Source organism: Dromaius novaehollandiae, chromosome 5, assembly GCF_036370855.1.
Source record: "Dromaius novaehollandiae isolate bDroNov1 chromosome 5, bDroNov1.hap1, whole genome shotgun sequence".
NCBI classification, from domain to species: Eukaryota; Metazoa; Chordata; class Aves; order Casuariiformes; family Dromaiidae; genus Dromaius; species Dromaius novaehollandiae.
The window spans coordinates 21,205,437-21,232,050 of NC_088102.1; the positions used below are offsets into that span (position 1 = coordinate 21,205,437).

The 26,614-nt window shown below is 37.0% G+C and overlaps 1 protein-coding gene across 4 annotated transcripts in view; it reads left to right on the forward strand.

Moving 5' to 3' along the window:
* GALC (galactosylceramidase) overlaps window positions 1-26,614 on the forward strand; it is a 43,765-nt gene that overhangs the window by 1,842 nt on the left and 15,309 nt on the right. For 2 of the 4 annotated variants that reach the window (XR_010389348.1, XM_026112148.2), the window contains exons 3-8: window positions 525-588; window positions 2,537-2,650; window positions 5,304-5,443; window positions 7,817-7,855; window positions 20,799-20,929; window positions 26,062-26,217. Coding sequence is in view for 3 of the 4 variants with exons in the window: in XM_026112148.2 (XP_025967933.1) it covers window positions 525-588; window positions 2,537-2,650; window positions 5,304-5,443; window positions 7,817-7,855; window positions 20,799-20,929; window positions 26,062-26,217 (644 nt within the window). In the remaining variant the exon portion in view is untranslated. Of the gene's footprint in view, window positions 1-524; window positions 589-2,536; window positions 2,651-5,303; window positions 5,444-7,816; window positions 7,856-13,333; window positions 13,462-20,798; window positions 20,930-26,061; window positions 26,218-26,614 lie in introns of all 4 variants that reach the window. The other 2 variants (XM_026112158.2, XM_026112166.2) reach the window with 2 other exon arrangements.

Sequence of the window (26,614 nt, forward strand, 5' to 3'; positions counted from 1 at the left end):
TATTCCTGCTTTCAACATATCTTGATTAGCTCTCTGGGGTTAATCAGCTAGGATTAAATTCTTCTTGTGGCTAAAATGTAGCAGATTATTTCTGACTCCTTTATGAGCTCGTTTCACATGAACAGTGTAGTCCTGTATGCCAAAGAATAAATTATTTACAAAGATGGCAACTATAAATGTTTGACTTAAAAAAAACTTTTTTTTTTTTTTTGTTCCTCATATAGCCCGTGTTCTACTTTAAGATGTCTTCAGTGTATATTTTGGCTTGGTTAAGTTAAAGAAAACAGGGTGGGGGGGGAAGTCTAGTTAGATAAACTGGCTAAATGTAAATTGTTCCATTTGATTTGCTCAATTTCTGTTGGGAGTGGAATTTCATATATCGCACTTGTAGCTGTGTGGATATGTTGAATAAATACTGTTGAATTCATGGCCTCCTCAATATTGTGCACTTACTTGCGGTCTTGTCAACAGCAGGAATCTGTTTCTCTCTTTTCTTTTTTCTTTTTTTTTTTTTTTTCCTCTAGCCAAATTTTGGTGCTGCTTTACATATCCTGAAAGTAGAGATCGGAGGTGATGGACAATCGACAGGTATGGAGTCTGTGGGAGCGAGGTTTAATTTATCATTTTAGTGATGCAATAAGTAATGCCTTTAGTTTAACCTCCTGGTCCTGCACACTTCACTTTAGCAGAAGCATACAGATATGTTCTGTAGTATTTTTGGAGTTGTACAGAAATGTCAAAAATAATGTCTGCTGGCTTATAGAAGAGAAATTTACATTGATGTCCTGGAAACTGTTCTCTCTGTAATATGGTTAATAGGTTGTATTTTAAAGCAAAATGAGTTCTGTTCTTCTCAAGATCAGGGAAGCTCTAATATCGTTCATAATTGCTGAGCATTTCTCAACCACCAGTTTTGCAATACAAACTGTAAAACTTGCATAGTGTGAGTTAGTTTGTGTCTTAAGCTGGTTTTACATTTTTACGTTTTTTATCAGAAGCAATTATGTTTCTTTGATATAATGAGCCACTACATTGTGGTGTCAACTGACAATGTGCACTATTTATTTTTCCTAGCTCCAATTTAGAATGCAAATGTATTGGTTTAATTTGCCTAACTTGCCCTATTTACATATAGGGCAAGCTGCGATTGGTACATGTTTAGTAACGGCTTGTCTGCTTGTGATGGAAAGTTAAGAAGCAATAACTAGACTACTTTTCATACTCCCTCCCTTTGTCCCTCTCCAGGATAACTTTTGAAGAGAACTGACTTAAAGCAGACTCAGTTAATAAATAGAAAACATAGCATCTTTTTTAGGGCATTTTATTTTTATACTGTCTGTGTTTGTGTAGTTACATGTTGTTTTTCAATTTTTTGATTTATTTAAGAAAATTGACATAATGAAAAGTATTATACTGTTTAAGAACTTAGAATTCAGTCAACAAATTCTGGTCAGAGGAAGATGAAATATTATTTACACATGCACAAACCTTGTCATCAACATCCCTTGTTGCTGGCTAAGGGGAACGTTACGTATTCATGTTGCGACTTTCCAGCTTTTAGAAGGAGAACACTAAATCACACTCAACTCCAGCTCTTATTCTGGCCTCAGAATTGTTGTGATCAGGAGTCTAAGTTTGGAGCTTACTGGTTGTTTTATATGTCTTTGACAAATAGAGTTTCCAAATAATCAAGCATTGGTAAGAATAAAAGTCCTATTTTCTGTAATGAAATGTGCTGTTTCAGCAGTCTTCATAAAAATGCCTACTCAGGTTAGAGGAGATCTCTAACAATTAGGCACATAGTTTAGCATGAGTAATTGCTGCAGTTGCGTGCACAAGTTGTTAATTGACTTTTAAGTATAGTGACTTCCTGTGCACACATGCATCTTTCTCATTTGTTTACCTTTTCCTGAATGAATTCATTGCATAGCCTTCAAATCCGAAGATTCTTCCTGCAGTCACAGAACACCACAGAAATGATAAACTAGATCTTTAGCTATAAAAATACTTCCTTGTCACAGCAAAACTTCATGATAGTTCTCTGTTCTCCTCCAGGCTTGCCTTCCACAGAGGGAACAAACTGTAAACTATTTTCATCTGTTTTTTAGTTTAGATATAATCTGATGCTTATACTTGCTATGAGTATTTTTTTCTTCCTGATCCTAATTCTCTAGCTTTCATAGTGGTTGTTTGGATGAAGGTAATCATGAATATAGATTTCACATAGTCATAATTAGGGACCAACAGATAATCGCATTCTGATGCAAAAAGAGGGCATAATCATTAAAAAAAAAAAAATCTCAATTACTAAATTTGTGCTGTACTTCATCTAAATCTCTTAAGAATGAAGGATAGTGTGTTTTGCCTGTTTGCTCCCACTACTCATTTTGCTTTGAATCACATAGCAAAGAATGTGTGAACCATATTGGAGTTAAGTGCTTGCATGCTATAGCGGTGAGTAATACAGAAAACACTATAATGTGTAGTAGTTTGTGACACAGAAGCTAATTGTGAGCTGCGTGCGTTTCCTTCCTAGATGGTACTGAGCCCTCCCACATGCACTATGAAGATGATGAGAACTACTTCCGGGGCTATGAATGGTGGCTGATGAAAGAGGCTAAAAAGAGGAACCCCCAAATTAAACTGATTGGTAAACTGCTTCAGATAGTTTTCTATTTCTTAATTTATTTTTTAATCAGTTACATACCCGACTCTTAGCATATTAGTTTCAATGGACAGGTGTTTTTATGTTGCAGTAGAAAAGTAGAATCTATAGTATTTGGTCAGCTTGTTTTCATGTTTCACTTAAAGATACTCTGTTCTACTCTGTTAAATTAGCATCACATCCTGTGACTCTCTGGTTATTTGCTTGCATTAAGTGACATTAATGCTTAGACTTCATCACCCAAATAAAACAGTGAACATAATCTGTCACAAAAGTTGCATTTCTGAATAGTAAATAAAGTCTTAAAAAAAAAAAAAAAGTTTGGGGAGTGGGGAGGGACAGAAAAATTTACAGAAAAGATAACTGTCAATAATATATGCACCAAATTCATTTATATGTTTTTTTATGACAAATCTATAACTTCCCCCTTCCCTCCAATATATTGCCCTCTGATTTGTTTGCCTTTTGTGTTTAGTTGAATTCTGAGAGGGCTTTTCCTATCTGCCGGTTTTGATTTTTGAGTTGTGCATGTCATGTGAAATGCAACTATGGAACTCTACATTTTACCTGAACCATTTTTCAAAATGTATTTCACATGAAAGAAGTAGAGAAATTTTTTTCCTCTGACTGCAAAAAGTGTTCCATAGTAAGCCCGAATGTAACTGAGTTGATTTACAGTGAAATACCAGATGGAATGTATGTACCTTCTGAAAAAGGAAGTGAAATCTTTCTCACCAGTCATGCTAGATCTCAGTTCTCGGGGATCTCTCACACAAATATCAGCACTTACCTCTCACTCCTGATTTGAGCTTTTTTCACCCCCTTTGTCAGCCTATAACTTTGAACTACTTGTCACAAGCTAAATTCTGGGCTTTTCCATATTCCAAAGTCTTAAGTCTTCCCTGAAAACTTCTAAAATTAGCTGATGGGCCTGACATTTTAAGATACTTGCCTTTGTGTCTTAGCTTTTAAGACAATGAAATTTACCTTGAATTTTAAATACAAATGTTCTATACTATTAATAATACCTTAATATTGTAAACAGCTGCTTCCCTTTTGTATGTGTTGGTAGTGGTGGCAGAACTTATATAATCTTAATAAGCAAGTACCTCTGTGATAGCAAGCCCTGCTTCAGCAATCTGCAGGGCAGAGTGTCTTGATGCGTAATACAAATAACAAAAGATACACTGTCTCATCTGATTGTGCTATTCTAAATTATCCTATCTTCATCTTTATCTGCTTGAATATTAAATTTCCTTGCACAGTTTAGCAACCAGGCAAGAAATAAATGTGCCTTGCGACTTTCTTCTGGTTTTCATATAGTTAACTTGACACTTCATAGTAAAAGCTTAACGGATAATCCATATGAATAATATTTTAGAACGTTTATTATCAAATGACTAAGTCACACAGGAGAAAAAATTATGTCCAAATGGAAGTTTATAACAAGTATTTCACTACTTACAGATGTGCACATTATCTTAGTTACTTTAAAGCTCTTAGCTTATTTTTAGGAGTTCAGAAAGCTGTCACTCTGTGTGCTTTTTCCTTGTGACATTTTTGATCATGTGATTCATCCACATATGCTAGTTTCCCACTTTTGCAAGTGTAGCCATCTCTCTCTAGCCCCAAACACGACTTCCTTTCTCTATAACTGTATGTGCTATTCCAGTTTCAACAAGTTATTTAAATCATGTGGTCGTCTTTTAGTCTGTTATTGCTTAACAGTTCAGAGTCAGCAATGTTTGAAAAGAGCTCTTCTCAGATAATCGTGCTTTTTTTCCTAAACAAGGGTGATATACTAGAAGTGCATACAAATTGCTAAAAATGAGGGTTTCATTGGTTTTGGCTGTTGTGCTCTAGCTGCTGGATTATCTAATCCCACCCTTTCTAGGCATCACGTTGTGCTTTATCCAGCTACAAGGCATGAGTTGGTGCAGGATTTGCCAGTTGGGTTCTTTTAGACAAGTACTGTGGCAAGCAGTAAGCTTACCACTTGAGATTACCTGTGATTATTAATACAACTCCTCCTTCCTCCAAACCAAGCTCTTGACGAAGGAGGGTTTTGCCTTTGAATTAGCCTATGATGTCTTATAGAGAATCAGCTGAAAACGTAGTAGGATCTGGTTAGGTTCATTTATTGTTCTTTTGTGCGAGATCCAGTAAACTGCTGAGTCTCAGAAATGCTTTTTCATGATCCTTATTTTTTTCCTCTGTTATGATCAGATCATCACTTCTTTTGAAAATCATACTCAGAACACTAACAGTATTTGCTGTTCAGCATTGATCCTTTGTTTGTAACTTGTAGACTGTTACCTTAAAATCTTCAGAATGTTAGACCTGTTAGAGCTAATACTGCACAACAGAACAATTGTACATAGTGAATTGTTCTTTAGTAACGATGGGTTTAGTTTAAAAAAAAAACAAACAAACTCTTAATATTTGACCACAATTGATATGACAGTCTGTTCTCTGCTTAAATAAGCTGTGTTTTACTGTCTTCCATGTAAGTATGTGAACTTGAAGTGCATATCTGCCCCTTTTTTAGGCAGAACAAACTACAGCTAGCTATTGAAGCTTACTGAGTAATACAGAACATCTCCTTAATTACCTTATTCATTTGCTTCTGTCTTTCCAGGATTGCCTTGGACATTTCCTGCATGGATAGGGAAGGGTGAGAACTGGCCCTATGATCACCCAGATGTCACTGTTTACTATATTGTTTCCTGGATATTAGGAGCTAAACAGTATCATGATTTGGACATTGATTATATTGGGGTCAGTAATACAAAATCAGCTGTGTTTTTTATCTTTGTTCCTAAGTTCTTGGTCTTGTCTCTCTTTGTGGATTAGAGTGTGTGTGGGGGAGAGGACGGAGAGAAATTGTTATGTAATTGCAGGGGTTTTTTGTTCCATTGTAAGTGGAAGGGCAGATACAGTGTTTACAGTGTTTCTGCAGTAATACCTAATAATGCAGAAACAGTGTAAAATGGCAAGATTCCTGCCTTCCAGTTCTAGAACAAAGTTGCCTGAGAACTCCAGAATTCTGAAGTCTGTCTGAGGCTCTGGTTTGTCACTTTCTGCCTAACTTGTTCTGCCTGGGTTTCAGAGATTACCAGATGACAAAAGGGTTTTAATTAAGACTTTAGAACTTGTGAAGGTCAGCTAGCATGACTTCTTGTTATAAAATATGGCCACTGTTTTGCTGAAGGGCAACCCCATACATCTTATTCTGTTTTTAATTGCATTATTTATAGTAGATTAAGGTGTATGAGTTGCAGTACAGTATAACTACTTTATGGTGTTCCAGTGCAATGTAAGTAAGTAGTGAGGGAATGTCTGAGAAAACTGCCCTAACTTGAAGGTGAGAGGGAGATGCAGACAATCTGGAAGAACATTTTATTCCAAGTTGATTATTTGACTGAGACTTAACTTTTTTCTTTTTTTCCCCTAATTAAGAAAATCTGTGTGGATAAGATTCCTCTAAAATCAGTTTTGTGCTTACTGAATCACTGACTTTAGACTGAATGTTTTGATGTGAGAGAATTGTTTAAAGGGCAGAAAAGGTAAAAATCCAGAGTGAAGCTCCTGAGGTCATGGTTCTTATCCCTTGAAGAAAATCTAGATACTGTAATGGGGGAAGGTATATCTGATGTCTGTTTCTTCTGGAATGTGTTCCCCTTGATGCTGCAGACTTATTTCAGCTGTGTCAGTCTTGCACTCTGGGTAACACAGTGATGCTTCTAAAATTCAATTAACTTGCTGGGGTGGGGGTGATGTTTCAAATTTTCTTGTTGCTGTGCTGTTACAGTAGAAGGTATGGTAAGTTCTGCACACTAAGTATTTGAATAATGCCTGGCTTCTGTGTTGTTACTTGATACAGTGTTTGGCCTTTTTAATTCTATACTTTTAAGAAAGGCGAAGTTCTGTTTCCATGGGCAGTGTGCTGACAGTGCATGTTGTCTGACTTCTTTGTGGGCGTAATGTGAAACACAGGAAAGCAGCAAAGTCTGCAAGGGCTCAAACTGTCAAAACAATTTTAACAGTACTCTGATTCTACACTGTAGCCTTTTGCTGTTTTGACTTGCAGCACTGAGCCTTTCAATACATAACTTTTTCAGAAATGAGCCAATCATATTAGCACTTGGGGAAAGATCCAGAAATATCTTTTTGGTGCTTTCATCCTGCAAAGAAACAGGCCTCTAACTCTTCCTGAACTCCACTGATTTGTGTGGTTTTCTGTAGACAGAAGATGCACATTGAGAGAAATTGCCTAGGACTAGCTAACAGGAAGCACTGAGCTCCAGGCATATTTGAGAGGCAGGCTGTTCAGTAGGCTCAACATCAGACATTGACATCTCCCCCCTGTAAGAAACTGTCCAAGGGTCTGGAGATCTACATCTACAGGAGGGGGCTTTCAGCTTTTGCTGGTGAACATGAGCCATTGTGTTCATGCTGTGGGTCAGAGGAAAAAGTAAGGTTTCTGACTCTGCATTTATTGGCCAGGGTGTTTGGTGAGAAGAAAATCAGCATTTCTGCTCTTGAATTTTGATCTGTGTTTACCTTAAGCAGTCACTGCATAAAAGATGGAAATCCAGAACAGCAGAAATCGGAAACTATTTTGTGTCTGTTTACTTATGCCAAGCCGAAGCTCTCAGTTATGTTCAAATAAGAACATAGTCCTGTGTGAATTAGGAAAAAAACCCTAAAACGGTACCACTGAATAACCTCCTGAAACTGTAGGTAATCGTTCAATATGTACCTCATTCTAGCTCCCCTGTGTCAGTGTGTGGGCCCATTCTGTAGGATCACATCTTGGGCCATGATGTTTTTCCCAATGATCACTAACAGTTGCTACACTACAATGTGAAACACTGGTGTCACTGTAGAGCTGTCACAGCATTACAGTTCTCTTCAGCAAAAAGGCAGACAGTGGACCTTAGAGTCAGATAAACAAGCACCTGTTTTGAACTTTTGTATAGAATTTTTCCCCTGGAGAGCTAATAATAACCAATTGGAGCACTCTCCTCTAGCAAGCTGAAACTTGTGGGATTCATTAGTGATGGTATAATCTTGGGGATAAAATCTTTCATTATGTACTCATATCAAGCATCCTGTTTTTCTAAATAGCTTTTTACTTTTGCTTTATAGATATGGAATGAAAGGGCATTTAATAGCAAATATATCAAGGTATGTATTTTTTCTGTCTCTCTCTAAAGTGAAACATATTTCTGGAGCTTGTCTTTGTTATCATATATAAACAATTACAGGGACCTTAGTTGATTACTGCAAGTACTTCACTTACTGAACACTCTATTTTTTTTTCTGGAATATTTACAGCTGTGTAGTGCTAACAGGATTAGATCTCTACAGGGTGTGTGTGTGTGTCAAACTTTTTTTGAACTTAAAATGTCAGTGTATGCTAAGTATGTATGGAGCCTTCCTTTCTAATGAATACTCCAGTTTATGCTATTACATTCATTCAAATTCATCTTTTTACTGGCTTGGAGCCAGTAACGAAATAAGCTAAAGATCTAGAACTGCTTAAAGTTCCACTCAATATAACACCTTACCTTGTTGGTATAAAACTCAAGCTTATTGTTATATTGTTTGATTACCTTTTCAATAATGTCAGGTGTTTTAACTCTGCAGAAATCAATACACCTGCTGTTCTAAAGCACTTAGAGAACACAGTATTTGTATATACAGTTTCAAGATATCACTAACCTCCCACTTTCTCTGCCTCCCCTCCCCCCCCCCCCCCGCTCACTTCTGTTTGGGACATGGATATGTTACACTGAAGTGGAATCTTTATGTTCAGTTCCTTGTTGCTGCTTGGAGGTTAAGATGGAAAAACATTACCTCTTCTTAAAGCAAATCAGAGTTAAATTAAGCATGTAGAATGGCTGCTGAATTTTTTTGTAGAACTCAGCAGAGACTGGATCCCATCTTTTTACAATTAGTGAATTAGTTACTATTAAAAAAAAGTTTCAGTTCTTGCAGTTGTGTACACTGAATGATGTTAGTCACATCACTTGTTTTTTGCAGCTCTCATGCTTATTTTCTTCAATGATTAATTTTTAGTAGAACAGCACAGGAAATGATGTATAACATGTAAACATGACCCTCCAATAAGACCAAAAAATGTTAAGTATCTTTCATGAGGCTGGCATGTATAAAATTCTGCCTACTTGTGAAAACTGAGAATGTTGTCTTCTAAGGATCCTTTTTTTCTTCCTAATAGGCAGAAGTAGATGAATATCCACAGAACTGTTTTCTATGGTTTGTGCAGCATTTTGAGGGAGGTCAGAAAGCACTGGCAGGAAACTTTGTACTGGCTGTGTACTTGGTACAAAGAAATACCTTGTCTCCGGTTTTGTGGTTTTTTAAGAAATGTTATTGGCTGTGTGTATTAAACTAATTTACCAGGTCTGCTCCCAACGCCCAACTTGGTTTCTGAGGCTCATCTCTTCTTTGACCAAGTTCTGTTATCCATACTTCATTCCACAACTACTTTCATAGAAGTTATTTTCTAGACTCTCACTTCCTTAGCCTGCTAGGCTATTAGTTTCTTTTGAACTTGGTTGTCAGAAGTTCAGTGCTAAAGCTCTTGAGTGACTTACAAAATTCATTCTGAGTAAAACACAAATATACTGAAGTGTGCGATAGCAGAGAATCTTGGCAGCTGTGTCCAGGTGTCTGTTTCTTTGGGCACATCTGATAACAAAACTCTGATGGATGTGTAGATGTTCAGATTTCCTGGTGAATTTACATAAACTTCTGTCTGAACTGGTTCAATAGATATGCCCCGAATCCTCTTAAAATATGCCATCACAATGTGTGTTCACCACTAAGTGTTGTCTAACTTTATGAACTCTTTTCCTAGCTTAAAAGTAGTGCTATCCCTTTATTAAAAAAAAAACACACCCTCAAAACCCATAAATTTTCTGGTGTAGTTTTTTTCCCTTTTTTCCAGCTTGGGCAATGTGGTTTTCAGGGTTCCTAGATCCTATTTAAAAAAAAAAAATAAAAAATTGTTCACTAATTAGGCTAATGGAGAAATCGCTGATGATACTAAGAGTCTCCTAAGGGGTAATCCTAATTGTAGGTAAGTTACGCTGACGGGGCAGAGGGGGAATTGTGGGGGGGCTTCAAGTACAAATCCCTTGGTATTCATTATATATGTTATAAAAGCAAAACCAAACAGAACTGGAAGCACTTGTTTCTGCCTGGAGTAAGAATGCAAGTAAGATGGAAGGTAAATGGATACTTTTGAGCTGTGAGTTTTATTTATTTGTTGACTACATGTTATATTACCTGAAGCCTTTGAAACTTGAACCCTTTGTAAAAGGAATTATTGAAGAGATTGATTTCACTGTATCACTAATCGTTTTTTAACTTGTTTCTTGACTTTCTGTGCATACTGTAAATGTAGAAATGCTCCACTTTGCAGCTCAGTACCACATAACGCCACTTGGAGGCCTCCTCATCCCTTTGCCTTGGCTTCCTAATGTGGGAAGAATGAATGTGGAGAGCAGTTCATTTGTGCAGACACAACACTCTCCTGGTTAGCTCTTCAAATACTGCTGATTTGGGACTAAGCTTTTAGCTTTTAAAGCTAAAATTTTAGTTTAAAAATTGCCCCTAATATCACCAAGGTATTTACTGAAAAGTGTTACCCTTCTCCCCAATATATGTTTTTTGGACATATGGCTAGTATATGACATGGCTTTTTATTTAACTCCGTTTCTCTTACACTCTGCAATGTGGCATGGCATCTAGTTTCTAAACAACGTGATAGTTCTATTTGCAATCAGCCATTTTGAAAAAGGCTTATTTAAATGTGTACTGTTATTACTTGTAATGTCTGATGAATAAATGCTATAGATTAGCTTGAGTTCTTGGTTATCTTACTAAATTTTTACTTTGAGGAACAACTAGTTAATTCATCCACTGAGGCTCTAGTAATGTTTCTTATTAAGTAGAAAAACATGTAAAAGAAGTGATGATTCTGTTGCTTATAAATCCCTCTTTCAGATTTTAGTCTCCCAATTATATTTTTTAATACTATCATCTTAAACTAACCCTAAAATTTAAGGAATATTTTTATATAAACATGAATATAGGGCAGGGGGACATGGGAAGCCTTCTGCATATGTTGTTATGGAGTGCACTGTGAGTGTCTGCAGCTCTGTGTCCTTGGTACTTATTTTTCTATGTGGAAGTTCTGCAACCTCTAGTAAGTTTGTTCTGCTGAACTATCTCTATAGTTAGGTAGTTTTTCTGACTGTCTAACCTAAATCTTGCTATGTGTGCTTCGGATGTTTATCTTTTTCCTGATCCTGGCTTCTGCGTAGAACTAATCAGCTCCTTCCTGTTTCAGAGATCAATCAAGTATTTGAATATTGTTGTCATATGTTTTCTCAGTCTTCTGTTCTTAAACAGTCTTGACAACCTTTCTTTCTAGGTCATATTTTATTAACTCTTATCTCTTATGTGAAACAGTTAGAATCCAAATCATTCTAGAAATACGCTGTTCAAAAATGAGTACAGGGTTCTGTTGAGGTCTTAACTGTTTAAGGGATCCTTCCTGATTACTCAGTGTATTCTGTATACTTAACTGTTTATATAACCTGCTGTAGTTTACCCTCTTCCCGAGCAGTAAGATAGTACTATTTTCCCTTAGTGAACTACTAAAATCCTCAGAACCATTTCAGCAGAGCTGAAGCAGAGCTTCTGCATACTTTGCATAGAGCAGAGCTACATCTGTTAGAGCATTTCTGTTGTACTAGGTCAAAATCACTTATGAATAAATAACTTCAGGCTATTGTTCTAGCTTGTCAAATTCTTCCTTGCTTGGTATCCTACACAAATTTGAGGGATGTGCTTTGTCATGAAGTCTTTAAGAAAAATATTAATATCATATCTGTGACAATATTTTCTGAATCTTACCTTAGAAATCCTTCCATTTTTTTTCAGTGGGTTGATCACTGTTGCTTGTCTAGCAATTTTGCTACTTGAGGTACATTGTAAAGTAGGGCATTCAGTCTGAACTTCAGTTATGAGAGTATTGTGGGAAACAGCTTCAAAAACCTCAGCTCCCTAGGGTTTTGATTACTTAACTTTGTCTCTAAAAATCCTTTCTTTTCAGAAGTGTGGTTTGTCCATCTGTGCGTCTTCTCTGATCTCTTTTTTTCCCAATCAATTCAAACACATGCATAGGTTTTTTTTTTTTTTTTTTTGAAGGTGCCTTATCAGTGAACTGGCAGAGTTCTGTCTTTCAGTCAGGTATTTAAAATCTAGTATCTTAGAATTGTTTGGGGCTAGAAACAGGAAATCGGCACTTGAGTGTAAGAAAAGATAGCTGATAAATTTTGGGGATAGACATTGAGATCTCTCTTAGCAATGTTTTATGATGGCAAAAGAACCTAGAGTTCTGAAATGTTGAATATGTTTGCCTCTGATCTCTTCTGATTACTGAAGAACTTCGACTTAGTGTACTGAAGGTTAATTAACACAAAATCAGAATAGTTAAAACATCTCTAATGTATTTGTTCTTTAACATGTGCCAAGTTTATAAGAGGGAGTTTAGGGGTAGCCTAAAAGTTAAATTGACACAGGTTTGCAACATCCACCTAGCATCACTGTGGCTTCTGCAATTATGAAAAAAACTGTACTAAAATCATGCTTATTTAAAAAAAAGTTTGGTATCATATTGTTATTTATATCTATTAGTGCGGAAGGAGAAAACTTTTCTCAAAATTTATCAACAGATTCTGATCTGAAATGATTTTTTTGATTAAGGGATACTTGATAAGACCTTTCATGCTAGGAAGTTTGGAATTGCAAGGACCTTACTGTAAATGTTTCTATCATTATGAATTTTTCCTGTGGTAAACTTTTATCATCTTTGAAGGACTTCAAGCAGTTATACAGAATTTCATTGTTACTTTTTTTTTTGCTTCATGTTCTTTGGATCTTGGTGCTTATTGCTACCAATGCTTCGACTTTGCATTGTGTCCCTGTTTGAGTACATGTCAAAGTAGAAATACTCCTTATTCTCCTTCACATTGCTGGAGGACTATTAGAAGAAATCATTAAGGAGTTCATTCCTACTGATCTTCAAATGATTAGAAAAAAATCTTCCTTATGCATGGTTACAAGGTCTTTTCTATTTCAAAACTTCAAACCTGTTTTCTCTCATGCTTTTGGAGGGATCACGGTTAACTTTCACTTCTGATCACTTGTGGAGATGTCCACCTCCACACTCCGGTCAGTATGATTAAGTTAACTTAGTGTGACTGACTTTGAGATTAAATCCATTACTTGTATGCAAAGGGTGGAGTCAGTATGTTGAGAGTGACCGAGTGCAGTGTTTGTGTGCATGTGGTGTCAAAAATAATCCAAGTGATGAGGCAGCTTTTTTTAGTGTAGTTTTCTGAATGTCATAGATAACCCTGCCATGTTAAAAATAACGCTTGTGTTAATAAGTTGTTAGTTGTTGTTATGGCTTTCCTTGAAAAATGGGAATTTTTCTTATCCATTCTGCTCTGAAGACAAATGCTCCCAATGACTCCTCCTACAGTCCTTAAATTGTTTTCAATCTTATATTTTCATGTTGCCTCACTGATGAAGGCTGTAGTTTAAGTGGTATTGTCTGTTGCTAAGGTCCTTCGACAGTCTTTGGACAGACTGGGTCTAAGGAACATTGGCATCGTCGCTGCGGATGGAAATTGGAACATTTCAAAGGAGATGATAGTTGATCCCTATCTTAATGATTCTGTTCAGGTAGTTGGGTAAGTGCGGGAGAAGAGGGGAGGAATGTTACACATTGCTTCTTGCTTTGTTTTTGTAAACAAGTCTTCACTTCCATTTTTAGAAGTCCTGTGTCCTTATTTCATGTTTTTTTTACCAGTTCAGTTTTGTGATCCTCATGTTACAGTGGTGACTGACCTTTTCCTGTTTTCCTCTCTTCTTTCAGTTCAGTGCATGTACAAGGTGATCTTACCAGTCTTCCATCATTTCTTTCAAGTCTTCAATTATGAACCCTAAAAGCCAGTTCCTATCTTAATGCTAACAAATTATGGGAGACTTAGCAGATCTCCATGTACATCTTAAAGGTCAGAAAAACCTTAGGACTGAGTTCTTGATTTGAAATCAGTTTTAGTTTCAGATGAACTTAGACATTCACCTGGGACTTTCCACACTTGCAGAGTTCCCTGTTACTTATCCTTTGTTTGTGGTCATGTACTAAAGCTAGCAGTTTCCATTTGTTGCTTGTATCTGATAAGTGATAGTGTTAGAAGCTAGAAACACACAGCTACTGTGAAATAGAAGTAAAAATATGCATCCAGATTTGGGGTTTAAGTGGTGCAGCTTACTTCTCAGTTTCAGCAGCTAGGAGTTGCAGTTCTGTCAAATGGCAGCATGATTACTTGTCTGTGCTTTTGTTTCATAATACACTTTCTTACTACCTTTCTTCTGTCAGCTGGCTTGATACCCATTCTACTAGTCTTGCTTTCTTGCTTATTTCTGCTTTTTCAAAACTATGAAAGCATTTTTAAAAACTATTGCATGTTCACAGTGGAAATGAACTATGCATGTATAAATTTTTCACTTGTGTTATTTTTGTTATCCTGCATACCTCTGTTTTATTAATCTTACTGTGATAAGGATGTGTGTATGATCCCTAGTGTGTCATTTATCCTCATTTAGATGTAACGGTCTCTTCTATGCTCGTAATTGTTAAAACGAGTGCATGGTGCAAAAGTCATTGCAGGTCAGTGAAGCAGAGATTTTACAAAGAAACAGCTTTCTTATGTATTGAGCTTATAAACATAATTACCTGAAAGTGGTTACCTGAAAAATATTAATTGTAATGCCAATGTGCAGTAAGTAATTTCATAAGAAACTTTTGTTTATATATTGTTGTATCTATAACTTGCCTAGGGTAGGCAAGACTTGTACCTCAGCAAGTTCCGGTGCTTTAGGAACTGTTCTAGTTGTGATTTCCATACTCATGAAACTTGCAGAATGAAAGCATTGAATTCATATATGCACTGAGGAGCATTCCTCTTCTGAGAAGACTTGCTTAAATGTCATAAGCTCAGTCCTGCCCTGCCTTAACTTTGTCTTGCGTAAAGTATGCGTATATAATTTTTTTTAATTGCCAATGCCTGCAGCAGATTACTGGCTAATAAAATGAAAACGTTGCTATATGTTTAGCTGGCAGTCTTCAAATCCTGCTGTCCCTATTTTAGTTATAGTAGATCTTGGATGTCTTTTGGGATTTGACTAATGTGATAAAGAAGCACGTATCAGGCATTCACTATTTATCTTGAGAGAGGCTGCTATGAGTATGTAATATGTCTCTTTGTGACATGTTAGCAGTTATTTTTAGAACCTGACAAGTGGGGGAAAAAAACTCTTAAGTTTGTTTCTAAGTTTAAGTTTTTTTGGTGTCATTTGTTATTGAGAAAGATGGGAGTTCTAGTATATTAATCTCTTCAGCATCAAGTAATACTTTAGGCAAGTTCTTAATAAGTCTGTTTATTGGGCTACTTTAACATGTGGAATGCTGAATGTGTTCTTCAGTGTTCTTCTGTACTGTGTCGCAGGAGTAATAACAAATTTTGTTACTTGAGTCACATTAAAAGGGAGAAAGTTTCTTTTTTAAAAAAAGACTTGAATGCTATAAAGATCAGCTAACGTTTTTCTTTAGTTTTCCTGAAGGAAATGGCTATTTTCATTCAGGATCCTTGAGTAACTTTAGCAGACTTTTTTCTCCTTGCATTCCTTATTGTAGGGACCTATGGAGATACCAGATGCAGTCTAGTTATGTTGCAGACCTTATGACTGCATTGTCATTAATGAAGTGCATGTATGGGTGTTGCTTCACCCCTGCCCCAGTCATGAAAAATCAAGAGGTAGAGGAATATTTCCTGTGCAGTAGTTTTGCTATCTGTTAAGAAATTTGGGTTAGCATACAGGCAGCAAAATGAAAACAACACATGTTCTCAGCCAGTGCTGACTTTAAGGCACCAACTGCAACGCTGAGTTCATGTTGACCTAGAAAAAGGTAATAGTGGCTGTGCATATGCACTTCATTGCTCAAGTTTAGAAAGTTGCTAAAAGTACACTGTATCTGTATGTCTCATAGATATCTTCATCTAGTTGCTTGCCGAATCTGCAACTTTGACCCATTTTCTGAAGTAGCCTTGAATTCTTGTTTTTTGAAATTCTTGTTTGTACATTGGCTGACTCTTCTGTAATCTCCTCACAAGTCTAACACAGACATTTTTTACAGTTTTTATTTTTAATGGAACCTTGGGATTAAATTTATATTGTATTGTTCAGCAGTTATCTAGATAGTTGAAATGATCACTTTGGCATCCATCTATAAAGTAACTGACCTTTCCCTTCCTTTGTGTTTCCTTTCATTTGCTGTTTTGCATCAAGTAATTTTTACTTTGATACCGTTGTTTCCCTTTCCCCTTGTCCCCACCTATGCTATTCACAATCTGAGACATATCTAATGTAGATTTATGCTAAAGCTTTTGTCTCCATTTTTTCCCCCTCCATATCTGCTGTCTTGTGATTTGAAAGATAGAAGACTTCCTGTCTTCTCTTTAGGTCCAGGGTTACCGAACTGTTATCATTTGGTGCAGTTTCACTGTTTGAGTGAGTGGTCTTCCTGGACATACTGCTTGCCATCATTTCATACCAAAGAGTTACAACACTTGCCAACAAAAATAGAAATTTAAGTCTATGGTAGAAGGGGGTGAAGGGAACCTTTATCTGCTATTGAGTCAAATGACTTACCTGGTACTGATAAAACTGCTTGAAAATGAAATAAACTTGCAATTTAGTTACCTCAAGTTTTAAACTGTTATGCTTTCTTATTTTGTCTGTAAGACTGTCTTCACTTCCATATCGCATGTTGTTTTGATGTCTTAGTTCTGTATTTATGCAGTATATCTTCATGTTACTCTTCTCCTGGGATGCATCTTAAACTTCTGGTTTTGGAGCACCTCTTGTCTGTTAGACATGGATTTTGTTTGTTTGCTCTGCTTAATGAAGCATGACTCTACTGGGCAAGAAGTTTTTTCTTAAGTTTATATGCCAACACATTTTTTTCTGGTGTTTATCTAGAAGTAGACCAAGTGAAAATGTTTTTCCATAGTTCTCAATCATTTAAGGTAACTTTCCACTGTAAGTCTTCATTGGTGGACGATGATTGTATGTTATGTGGTGGAAAAAAATCTGCCATCAAATTAATTTATATTTAAAAATACAGTATGATTTTGTTCTGTTGAATAATTGTATCATTAGTATTTTCTAGTACAATGATCAAATGGCAGAGATGATGAGAGATGATTGGTGCTATTTCAGTTTCTCTCTCTCCTTTTTTTTTTTCCTTCTTTCCTGGTGTCTGTAATTCAAAAATCATGGTAAGTCTTACAAACAATGAAGAGTGGTTGTCTAAGAACTATTTTGTCAGTGACACTGGCTTTTATATAAGAGGTTCTTGTTTTGTTGGTGTATTTATACTGCATATAGTTGCCACTTTAGGGGAATTGGTAGTCTTATGATCAAGAGAGGAGCATTTCAACTTGTCTGTGATACTGGTATAGTTACAATAATACAACAGCTTTCTCAGTCCTGTAGGAAGAACAGGTCCCATTTGCTGTCTCTTTTCTCCATCCGAGGCAGAAAACATTTGCTATGAAAGAGAAAGCTGAGTTGACTTGTCTAAAAGGTGTCTGCTAAACTGGTGGAAGAATTAGGATTAATTATAGAAAATACTGTCTTCTGGATTTTATTTTATAGTTTTGAACCACGCTACTTTTGCCATCTATTTTAAACAGGATTTCTGTATTGCATTTGTTCAAAGCACAGTCTAGAAACTGCTTTTGCATGTTATGTCACTGATTGAGAGACCCAGTGTTTGTCTTGGTTTAGAACTGTAGATTTTACTGTTAAAGTGGCCATGTCTTTTTTTAAATGTGATATATCTGGTTGCTGATCTGGTTATCTGTAATTAGACAGAATCATTGAAGTAGAGTTCAGCTGAGTTCTAGTATCTTCACAGCCCCTCTGGGCAACCTGTTCCAGCGTTTGACCACCCTCACGTCTGTTCCTCTCTGTCTTGGCCTCCCCCCCTTTTAAGTTCTTATTCCTAACTGAATTTTTTTCATTGGTCCCTGTCCTGATCCAATATTGGGAGGGTTTTGTTACGATCCCAAGGACGAGATTAAGACACTAAAACCGGTCAAATATCGTACAACCTTTTAACTTTATTTTCCACGGAGTGGGGAGAAAAGGTGGGGAAAGGCAAAGGAGAGGAGAGAGAAGGGGAGAGAGAAAGAGATCACCACCCGTGGATCCAGTGGTGTCCCATTGGTCCTCTTCACCCTGGGTGTAAATTTTAGCGATGCGCGTGCAGTAATTACAACTCGAGCAGGGTCTGACCCTAGGGTCTGAAAAGTTTGGAGCCAAATCAAGGCAAATTAAATAAATTGTGATGACACGTGTGCAGTAGTTACAGCTGGAGTTGGGTGCCTCTGAAGAGGGACCCTGAACAAAGAAATCCCTGGGCAATTATAGCTTTTCCAAACCAAGTTTCCCACCCCTCATGCGGTAGTCCAAACCAATAGTAATTTTTAGGTCTGGGGTCTCCTGCTCCTTATTGGGTCTCATCGCTGTTCCTAGGCAGGCTGTTTTTCTCCCTTATCTTTACTGTTGTGGTTTCTGCTGACAGATGTGTTTTGATTCCTTGGGTCCCACCCTTGTCCCTCAAGGCACAAACACAAAGAGGTGTTGTTCCAGCAATTAGCACTGCCCCAGCAGTGACAGTAGGTGTTATATCCCAAGGTCCTGACGAAGGGGATGTAATCCAGACCCCCCTAATTAACACTGTTTCAGCAGTGAGAGGAGGCTTTGTTCCCCAGGGTCCTGGTGCCCAAGCAGGCCTCACTTCAAAGCCTTGACATCCTCCCTCCTGGAGTGTGAAGCACAGGAATGCAGACTGCTGGTAACTCCCTTATCGTTCCAGTTTGAACCAGCTCTCAGGCCCCTTTTCTTACTGAACTAGGTAAAAGTTCATTATTTTATCTAAATGCGGTCTAAGGCTTCAACAAATTTAGCTACTCATGTTAAGTAAGCTTTATAGAAGTTGTGCTAAGCGGCAATAATTTATAGTCCAGGTCCCAAAGTCTCTGCCCGATTGTGGTCTGGTTCAGCGCAGGCTCGGTGTGTCCTGGGTGGTCGCAGGGAGACCATTTCGGGGGTCGCAGCAGCTCAGTCCTGTTTCCGCCGGGGACAGATGGCTTGTTTGGGGTTATGGTTTGCTTGTACCTTATGTACCAAGAAATGTTTAAGGCAAAAGTTCACTCATCTGTCTGCCACAGTCCCTAGTCTGTGCTGTTGCACAGGGTTGTTCTGTCCCAGATGCAGGACTTTGTGCTTGCCCTTATTAAGCTTGACAAGGTTCCTGTCAGCAGTTTTTTCCTCCCTCCTCCCTCCCCCTCTGTCTCTCTAAATAACAGCCCTCCTTTTCAGCATGTAGTCTGTGAACTTCCTGAGTGTGCATTCTGTCCTGTTGTCCTGATTATTGTTAAAGACATCAAATAGTGTTGGCCCTGATGTCAGTCTTTGGGGACATCACTAATAATTGGGCCCTGGTTGGACTTTTCTGCCCACCTTGGTGGGAGAATGCCAAAGACCTTGCTGAAGTCAAGGTATACAACATCCACTGCTCTTGCCTTGTTCACACAGGTAGTCATCTTGTCACAGAAAGCAATGAGGCTTATCAGGCATGATTTGCCCTTGGTAAATCCATGCTGTTGTTCCCGGTCATCCTCTCATCCTTCATGTGCTTGGAAATAGCTTCTAGGAAAATTTGTTCTATAATCTTCCCAGAGACTGAGGTTAGGTTGACTGGCCCACAGTGTTCCAGATCCTCCCTTCTTGAAGACAGGCATGACAATTGCCTTTTTCTTGTTATCAGGAACCTCCTCTGATCATTAAATACTTTAGCCTTGGTCTGTATGTTAAACTTGTAAATCAAATATTGCCTTATTCTAATGTAAAACGAACAGGAAAATACAATACAAATGTAGTATTAATGTTGCTTTCAGACAAAGATGTTAAGACTTTGGGAAGGAAATCTTGATGTTTCAGACTACATCTGCCCAACCACACATAAGCTAGTTCAGATTCCGGTCTGTGAAAAAGATCTCAAAGTATTGTTTTCTGTAGTTAGTGTTCCCTGTTGGAGAAGACTATATATTGTAGAAATATACAGGATGTTTGAAGGTACTTGGGCATTTGATGTTTGAATTATCAGTACAGAAATACAGCAAACTGTTTAGGGGCTTGCTCTTCTGTTCTGTGTGGGCTTCTGGATTTCAAGAAATTGCCTCCTTTAAGGCTCACTCATATGTGGCACTGGATTTGTCTCTGATTCTCAAGGCCTCAAGTGTCTCTTGGGAAATGTATGCTCATTGCAATTTTGAAGTTTGAAATAAAATGTAGTTGAGTAATAAGGTGTGAATATATGTGTTGGTGTATTTTTCCTTTGATTGCATTTAGGAAGAGCTGATCTCATTTGTGTTACTTCATTGTTAAACTGAAATAGTCAATTAGTTAGGAGAATAGGTGAAATGATCTCCTTGTATTCTAAATTAAATGCTTGTTTTGTTTTTACAAGGACTATGCAGTTAATGTTTAGTTATCTTTGCTTGTAGCTTAACTCTAAGCCTTGTAACATCTAAATGGCTGATCTGCACATAGACTATCTTGCATGACATGCCTTTGCCTTTAACTTTATCTGTAGTTTTGTGTGTGTAGGAAAACAAGAATCAAATGTTTTTCATTTTTTTTGCCATGTGCTTTGGGGTTTGTCATGGTAGATGAATAACTTGTCCTTTCTGGAAGGCCCTTTGGGCTTGACAGTGTTTGCTACATTTTGATATAAGGGTTTGTTGGAGTTGTGGGGATAGGGGAGTGTTAAAATATGTTCAATTGTTCAATTAGTGCTGAAGGTGATACTGCCTTCCCCAATAATAAATATTTGAAAAAATGAAAAACTTTTTTTTCCTCCCTACTCTCTGTTCTTTGCTGTCTTTTAAAGCTGTTAAGATACACATTGGATAAGCATGGCCTGCAGCAAGTGAGGATCATAGCCAGTGATAGACTGTGGGAGCCCATTTCCTTTGTCTTGCTGCTTGACTCTGAGCTCCACGGAGTGGTCGATGTGATTGGGTAGGGGGTTCTCTTTTTCATTTGTGATTTGTTCTCAGTTTGTCTTTATTTGCTTATTTACAAATAGCAAAGCTAAAGCTTTACCTCTCTGTGTTTTATCTGCAACTAAAAGTCTCATACTGTAATCTTTCTTACTAACACATGTCAAATCACATAGATTTTTGTCCTGGTGGCAAATTGGACCCATTAATCAGTCTCCCATCATGGGGAAGAATCCTTTTGGCTGTAGTTGCACTTTTGATGAACTTAAAATTTTTTGGACAACTTTGTTTATTCTGAGAGTTGGTTTGGTTCTTATTTGGTATGCAAAAAAAGTGCTTTAACTTTACAGCCTTATATACAGCCTTGTATTACTGACTTCTATCAATCTATAGTAACAAACTTGCATAATCCAGAAATGAATTGCAACTATGACTCTTTTTAGCTAAACTAATGTCTTCATTCTTAGTTTCTATTTTCTTGTGATGGGAGGGATATGTTTGGATAGTAGTATGCAGCAAGCTGACTTGCTTTTCTATTTCTGGGTTTCATCATATAATGATAATATTTTGCAAAGTAGTAGACTGAATTTGAGGTTAAATATTGACTTGTCTGCTGAATAGAAATGTTAGTAAGACTTGCTGATTAATTTTTCTTCACTGTAGCTCTAAATTATTAGGATCCTTAATCTTGCCTGACCCAATCAGATGCTTGAAACGTAACTGTTCCTGCTTCAACTTGAGTTGTCTTTTCTATTCATCTTTACAATCTGACCCATAGTAGGTGTATAAATAAAGATTTCCCCTCCAAACACAGGCAATACAGGGTTTTTAACTTTAAGGACATCACATATAACATGTACAAAAAAACCCAAAACATAAAACTAAAACAACAACAAAAAAACCTAAAACAACAAAAAGAAAACCCCTTTTTGTCCTTGAAAAATATTCTGAACAATAAAAGGTATCTTAATACTTTCTTGCAAGTGGAGACTTGGATCATATGTAGATCAACAGGTGAAAGCGGTTAAAACTCACTCTGACCAGATGCAAATCCACGGATGTCTGGAAACTGTGGAGCTGTGTTACCATGATCCCATGGCAATGAGCACGTTTCCTTTCCAATTTTGGCAGCCACAAGTGTGCAGTCGGTAGGTTTCCTGAAGCTGAACTAGTTCATACTGTCTCAGTAAGCTATAGTTACTTAACTATGTGCAAGAAGTGTAAGTCCATACTGTGATTCAGCCTTAACAGGGAATTGAAACACTCTGTAGTGGATAATCAGCTGGCTACTGGACATTCAGTGGTGCTCATCTCTTCATTTATTTTTATATATATATGTATTTTTTTAAACTGTGGAAATATTTCAAATAGCCATGATTTTACATGACTGTACATAAAATCAATTTTGGACTCAATCTCATTGTGATCTGTGAAGCCTCTCATGAGATAAGCTGGATGGGAAATCAGTTAAAGCTGGTGCTTTTTTGTCTATTTTTGTTTCATTTTGCACTGTTTGCATCCAGGCTTCATTGGCAAGATATTGCAATGGCTGGAAATGAGAGAGAGCCCTGAAGAGATGCTGTAAAAATATTAATAGACGTTTACCCACATAGGAATGATCCTGGTCACCAAAGCTCTTTATTATATGGTATTTGCAAAAAGCTTTTCAGAGCTATTATGCCCAGATCAATTTTGCCTGTGAAATGAAGTGGAATGAAATAGGAACAAGTATTGCTCTTATTCTGAACACATTTAAATGGCAGTGTAGCTCTTAAAAACATTGTTTTCCAGGAGTATGCTTGCAAATTCCACAGTTTACTCTTTTTACTTTAGATGTGTGGCTTGCTTGTAACACAGTGTAAACCAGTTAGTTCAGTTTTGCCTGTTATAGGGATAGAGACCAAATTACTCTTGCTCTAGATATTGGGGGAGGGAGGGAGCAAAAACCTTTTCTTCCCTTCTTGCTGCTAATTGAAAGAAAGTAGGAATGTTTAGAGTGGCAGTGACATTAAGAGTAACAGCAACAGCTTTAATTTTCACCTAATAAAATGCAGAATACTGTTAGGTGACATCTCAGTCCTTGTGGATAGAAGCATCAGCATTCTTAACTAGATCTGTTCTGAAGACACATTTGGCTGAATGCAAGCGTCACAGAAGACCAGTCCTTTTGGAGAAATTTGTTAGGGCTAAATTATGTCCAAGTAAACAACCCCAAAAAAGATGGTATTGTGAAATGATTGTTTGGAATTATGGTGCCTGTAGTAGTTTGATTTTAGGCTGTTGCAAGTTGCTGCTATACTTGTGTGCCTGTAAAGAATGATAAATTCCAGTCAATCTGCTGACTCCAGGACCAAGGTGCCAGAGAGAATAAAACAAGGAGGGATTAATGAATATATTGTAACTTTTTTGTAAATGATGGTAATCTGAAGAATGCAAACACTGATATTAATAGCTGTTGGTAAATTCTCTGGCACTAACCTGAAGTTTATTGTTATACAGCATGTTTGTTGTAATTCTATTCATACTATTCTTCTTTCTACCTTTTCTCTACCAAGAGCCAGTGTGACTTTTTCCTATTTTCATGACATATATCACTTTCTTCCCTCTTGGAAATAGTTTTCTGTTATAGTGTGCCTGATTCTCTGCTCAAAAGCTTTTGAGCAGAGAATCCAAAATCCCACTGCTGCTGTTGAAGTATCACTTCTGTAAGGATGATGCATAAACTCTTCTCCAGTTCATCTTCCCAGGCAGCAAGAAGCATAAGTGTTTAGGAGTCTTTTTTTTTTTTTTTCTTCTTCCTTGAATCATTAAGATACTCAAGCCCCTCCAAACGATAGTGGTCCTTCAGTGGACCAATTATTTCCTGAGAGTGTCTGGATGATGGTGACTTCTCTGTAGCTGTAATCACATCATACAAGTTTAGAGTTCTCCCGACTTTAAAATGGATCTCCAGTAGAGTAAAAAAAAAATAAAAAATAAAATAAAAAAAAATTGCTTTCTCTGCTGAATGAGCAGACCACATTATTTTATTGACACATCTAATATCCTTCTTTCCTCTGCTGCATACATCATTTGTTAATTGTTGAGGCCGTAGAGTGGCACATGAAGTTTGAAAGAGGGCTGTAGCGTTATCTAGTGTTTTCCTTAAATAAAGATCGCGTTGAATTCAACAAACCCAAGGCATGTTGCAGTTAAAGGTCTCCACCTGAATCTGATAGCAAATGTTTAGGTGCGTTTGAATAGGTCTTTTTAAAGTATGAAATCTGCTCTAGTATTAGAAGGTTTTTTTTAAAAAAAATAATTGCTGTACTTAAAAGTTTGTTTCCATAGGGAGTAGGAGTTTTGTACTCATTATCCATGTGCTACTTTTTTAGGACTGATTTAGTTATTAATGAAAATAAAACAAATCCCTGGTTAAAAGAGGTGTCTGAGTGAAAAGCAAATAGGATGTAAATCACATTCATTAACAGTAATTGAAATTGCATTGAGGAGGAGAGAAAAATGATCCATTTATCAATTGCTGATCAAACTGTTTTTCTTGGTTGCAAACTAGTGGGACAAAAGGAGAATGTTTTAAGTCTGTGGGCTTTAAGTAGAACAAAGCTGCCAGCGCAGATGTACTGAAGGAGTCTGTCTGCCTCTAGAACCTGTTTGTTCTTCTTGTAACTTTAATCTTCACCCATATTTTTTTCCAGTGTATTTTAATAGCTTTGTTGTCTTTGATATTTAATTATTTCTCTGTTCCCTTTTATGCAAGTAAAGGGAAATAATCATGTTTGTGTAGGAGATCTGAGCTCTATACACTTTGTTCCCATGTGATCTTCTGTAAAGCTTTTTATAAATAGGGCCCCCCCTTTATTTTTATCTATCTATCTATATATATCTCAAAATAAACTTTTTAAACATAATGTGTTTGGCAGGGATGCTGATTCTTAATAGTTAAGAATAGAAAAAGAGCTCCCCAGGGTATGGAGTTGTAGAAGTACAGATCTATTCCTTCTCTGCTTTGTCTCTGCCGACTACGCTTTTCATGCCATTACTAAAGCCTTTGCTTGGTACTGAGGTAGTACTTATGTTTCCAAGCAAAAAGGAAAATGAGATAATCTGAACAGCAGAAAGAAGGATGTACTTAAATTCTCTAACATCTGTTAGGCTATTGCTAGTAAAGTCATATATGAAAGACTACAAACCTGAGAGATGGCTCCAGGTCCAATCTGGGGGTCAAAACAAACCATTAACCAAGGAAAAATTGGTATTTTTGTGTCCCTGGCTCTCAATTCATAAGCTTGTTAAATTTCAGACTAATAGTCAAGGAAACTTTTATGCTTTTATTTCCTGTGCTGATGGTTTTGATTTTAGTGTATGTATGTAGCTTAACAGTGTATTCAAAGGGTGTGTTACCTGAGGGGAAAATCATGACCCTGTTCTCTGGAAATTGTTTGATAGGTTTAATTTCAGACTAGTTTGGCACAGTGAATCGGTGTTGTAGCTAAGTATGATCAGTAGTCTTCGTTTGGGAGAATCTGCATTCTCATACTAAGGAAAGTCTTGCAAAGAAAATGAGCTTTTATTGTGTGCCACTTATTTTTGGTTGTTGCACCTTTTTAACTTTTTTATTTAGACCAGTTAGCTTACCTTGTTTGAAAGATCAGTTTATTAAAATGGTGTACAAAACTAGCCAGCTTTGTTTGGATGATTACTAGGGCATTCATGCAGTTAAGATTTTAGGAGAATACCTAGTACAATATCTTTCTGTTGACTTATAATTATTTACAGATTTGTTTAGTGCAAAGTATAGCATGACTTTCTTACTTTCACAACTCCTGTGTCAAATAATTTAAGCTAAATTTCAGGATAAAGCTTTGCCTTAGAAACCTGTGGGACCTGCATGATATATTTAAAATTAGATCTGCTTATGCACTGTCATGCATTAGAAGGAATAATATTGTACTGATGCAAATGAGATAAGCTACATAATATTACAGATCTCTGTTACAAATTTCTTTGATTCCATTGCTATTATTCCAAAGCAAGAGTTTATTTTTCACTTTTGGTTTGGAGGAGGGGAGTCAGTTTGCTGCTTGCTTGTGCTTCAGGCTTTGATTTTTCTCTTTGTGATAAGTGCTCTTTCTTTTAAAAAATATTGTGTAGGGCTCACTATCCTGGAACAAAAACAGTGCTAAATGCCATATTAACTGGGAAGAAACTGTGGTCTTCAGAAGATTATAGTACTTTCAATGATGAAGTAGGTGCAGGCTGTTGGGCTCGGATCCTGAATCAAAACTACGTGAATGGAAAAATGACCTCGTAAGTGTTGTGTGCTGTTGCTCATTTTCACAGCTTCATACAGAAGAGTTATCTAAAGTACTATACCACGCATCCATCTGCAATGGTAGGACAAAAGGTAAAGGGAAGTGCTCTCCACCATCAGTCTGAAGGCAAATGTAGTAAGGTATCAAGGCCAGTGGCCTAACCCCTTTGGGGACAGAAGTCCCACAAGTTCTAGTGTGTTCTTGAGTTACTGTTCCCCATGTTTCCTTTGGCTTATGCAACTGAGTTCCAATGTCTTCGTGAATCTGATGATATTTATTAAAAAGAGAACACTCATAAGAGAACTAACAGCATGAAAAACACTGGAGGAAAGTAAAGCTAATCTATGTATATGTTTCTTAGCCTTTGTCAGTTTATTATTGTCTTCAGTTAA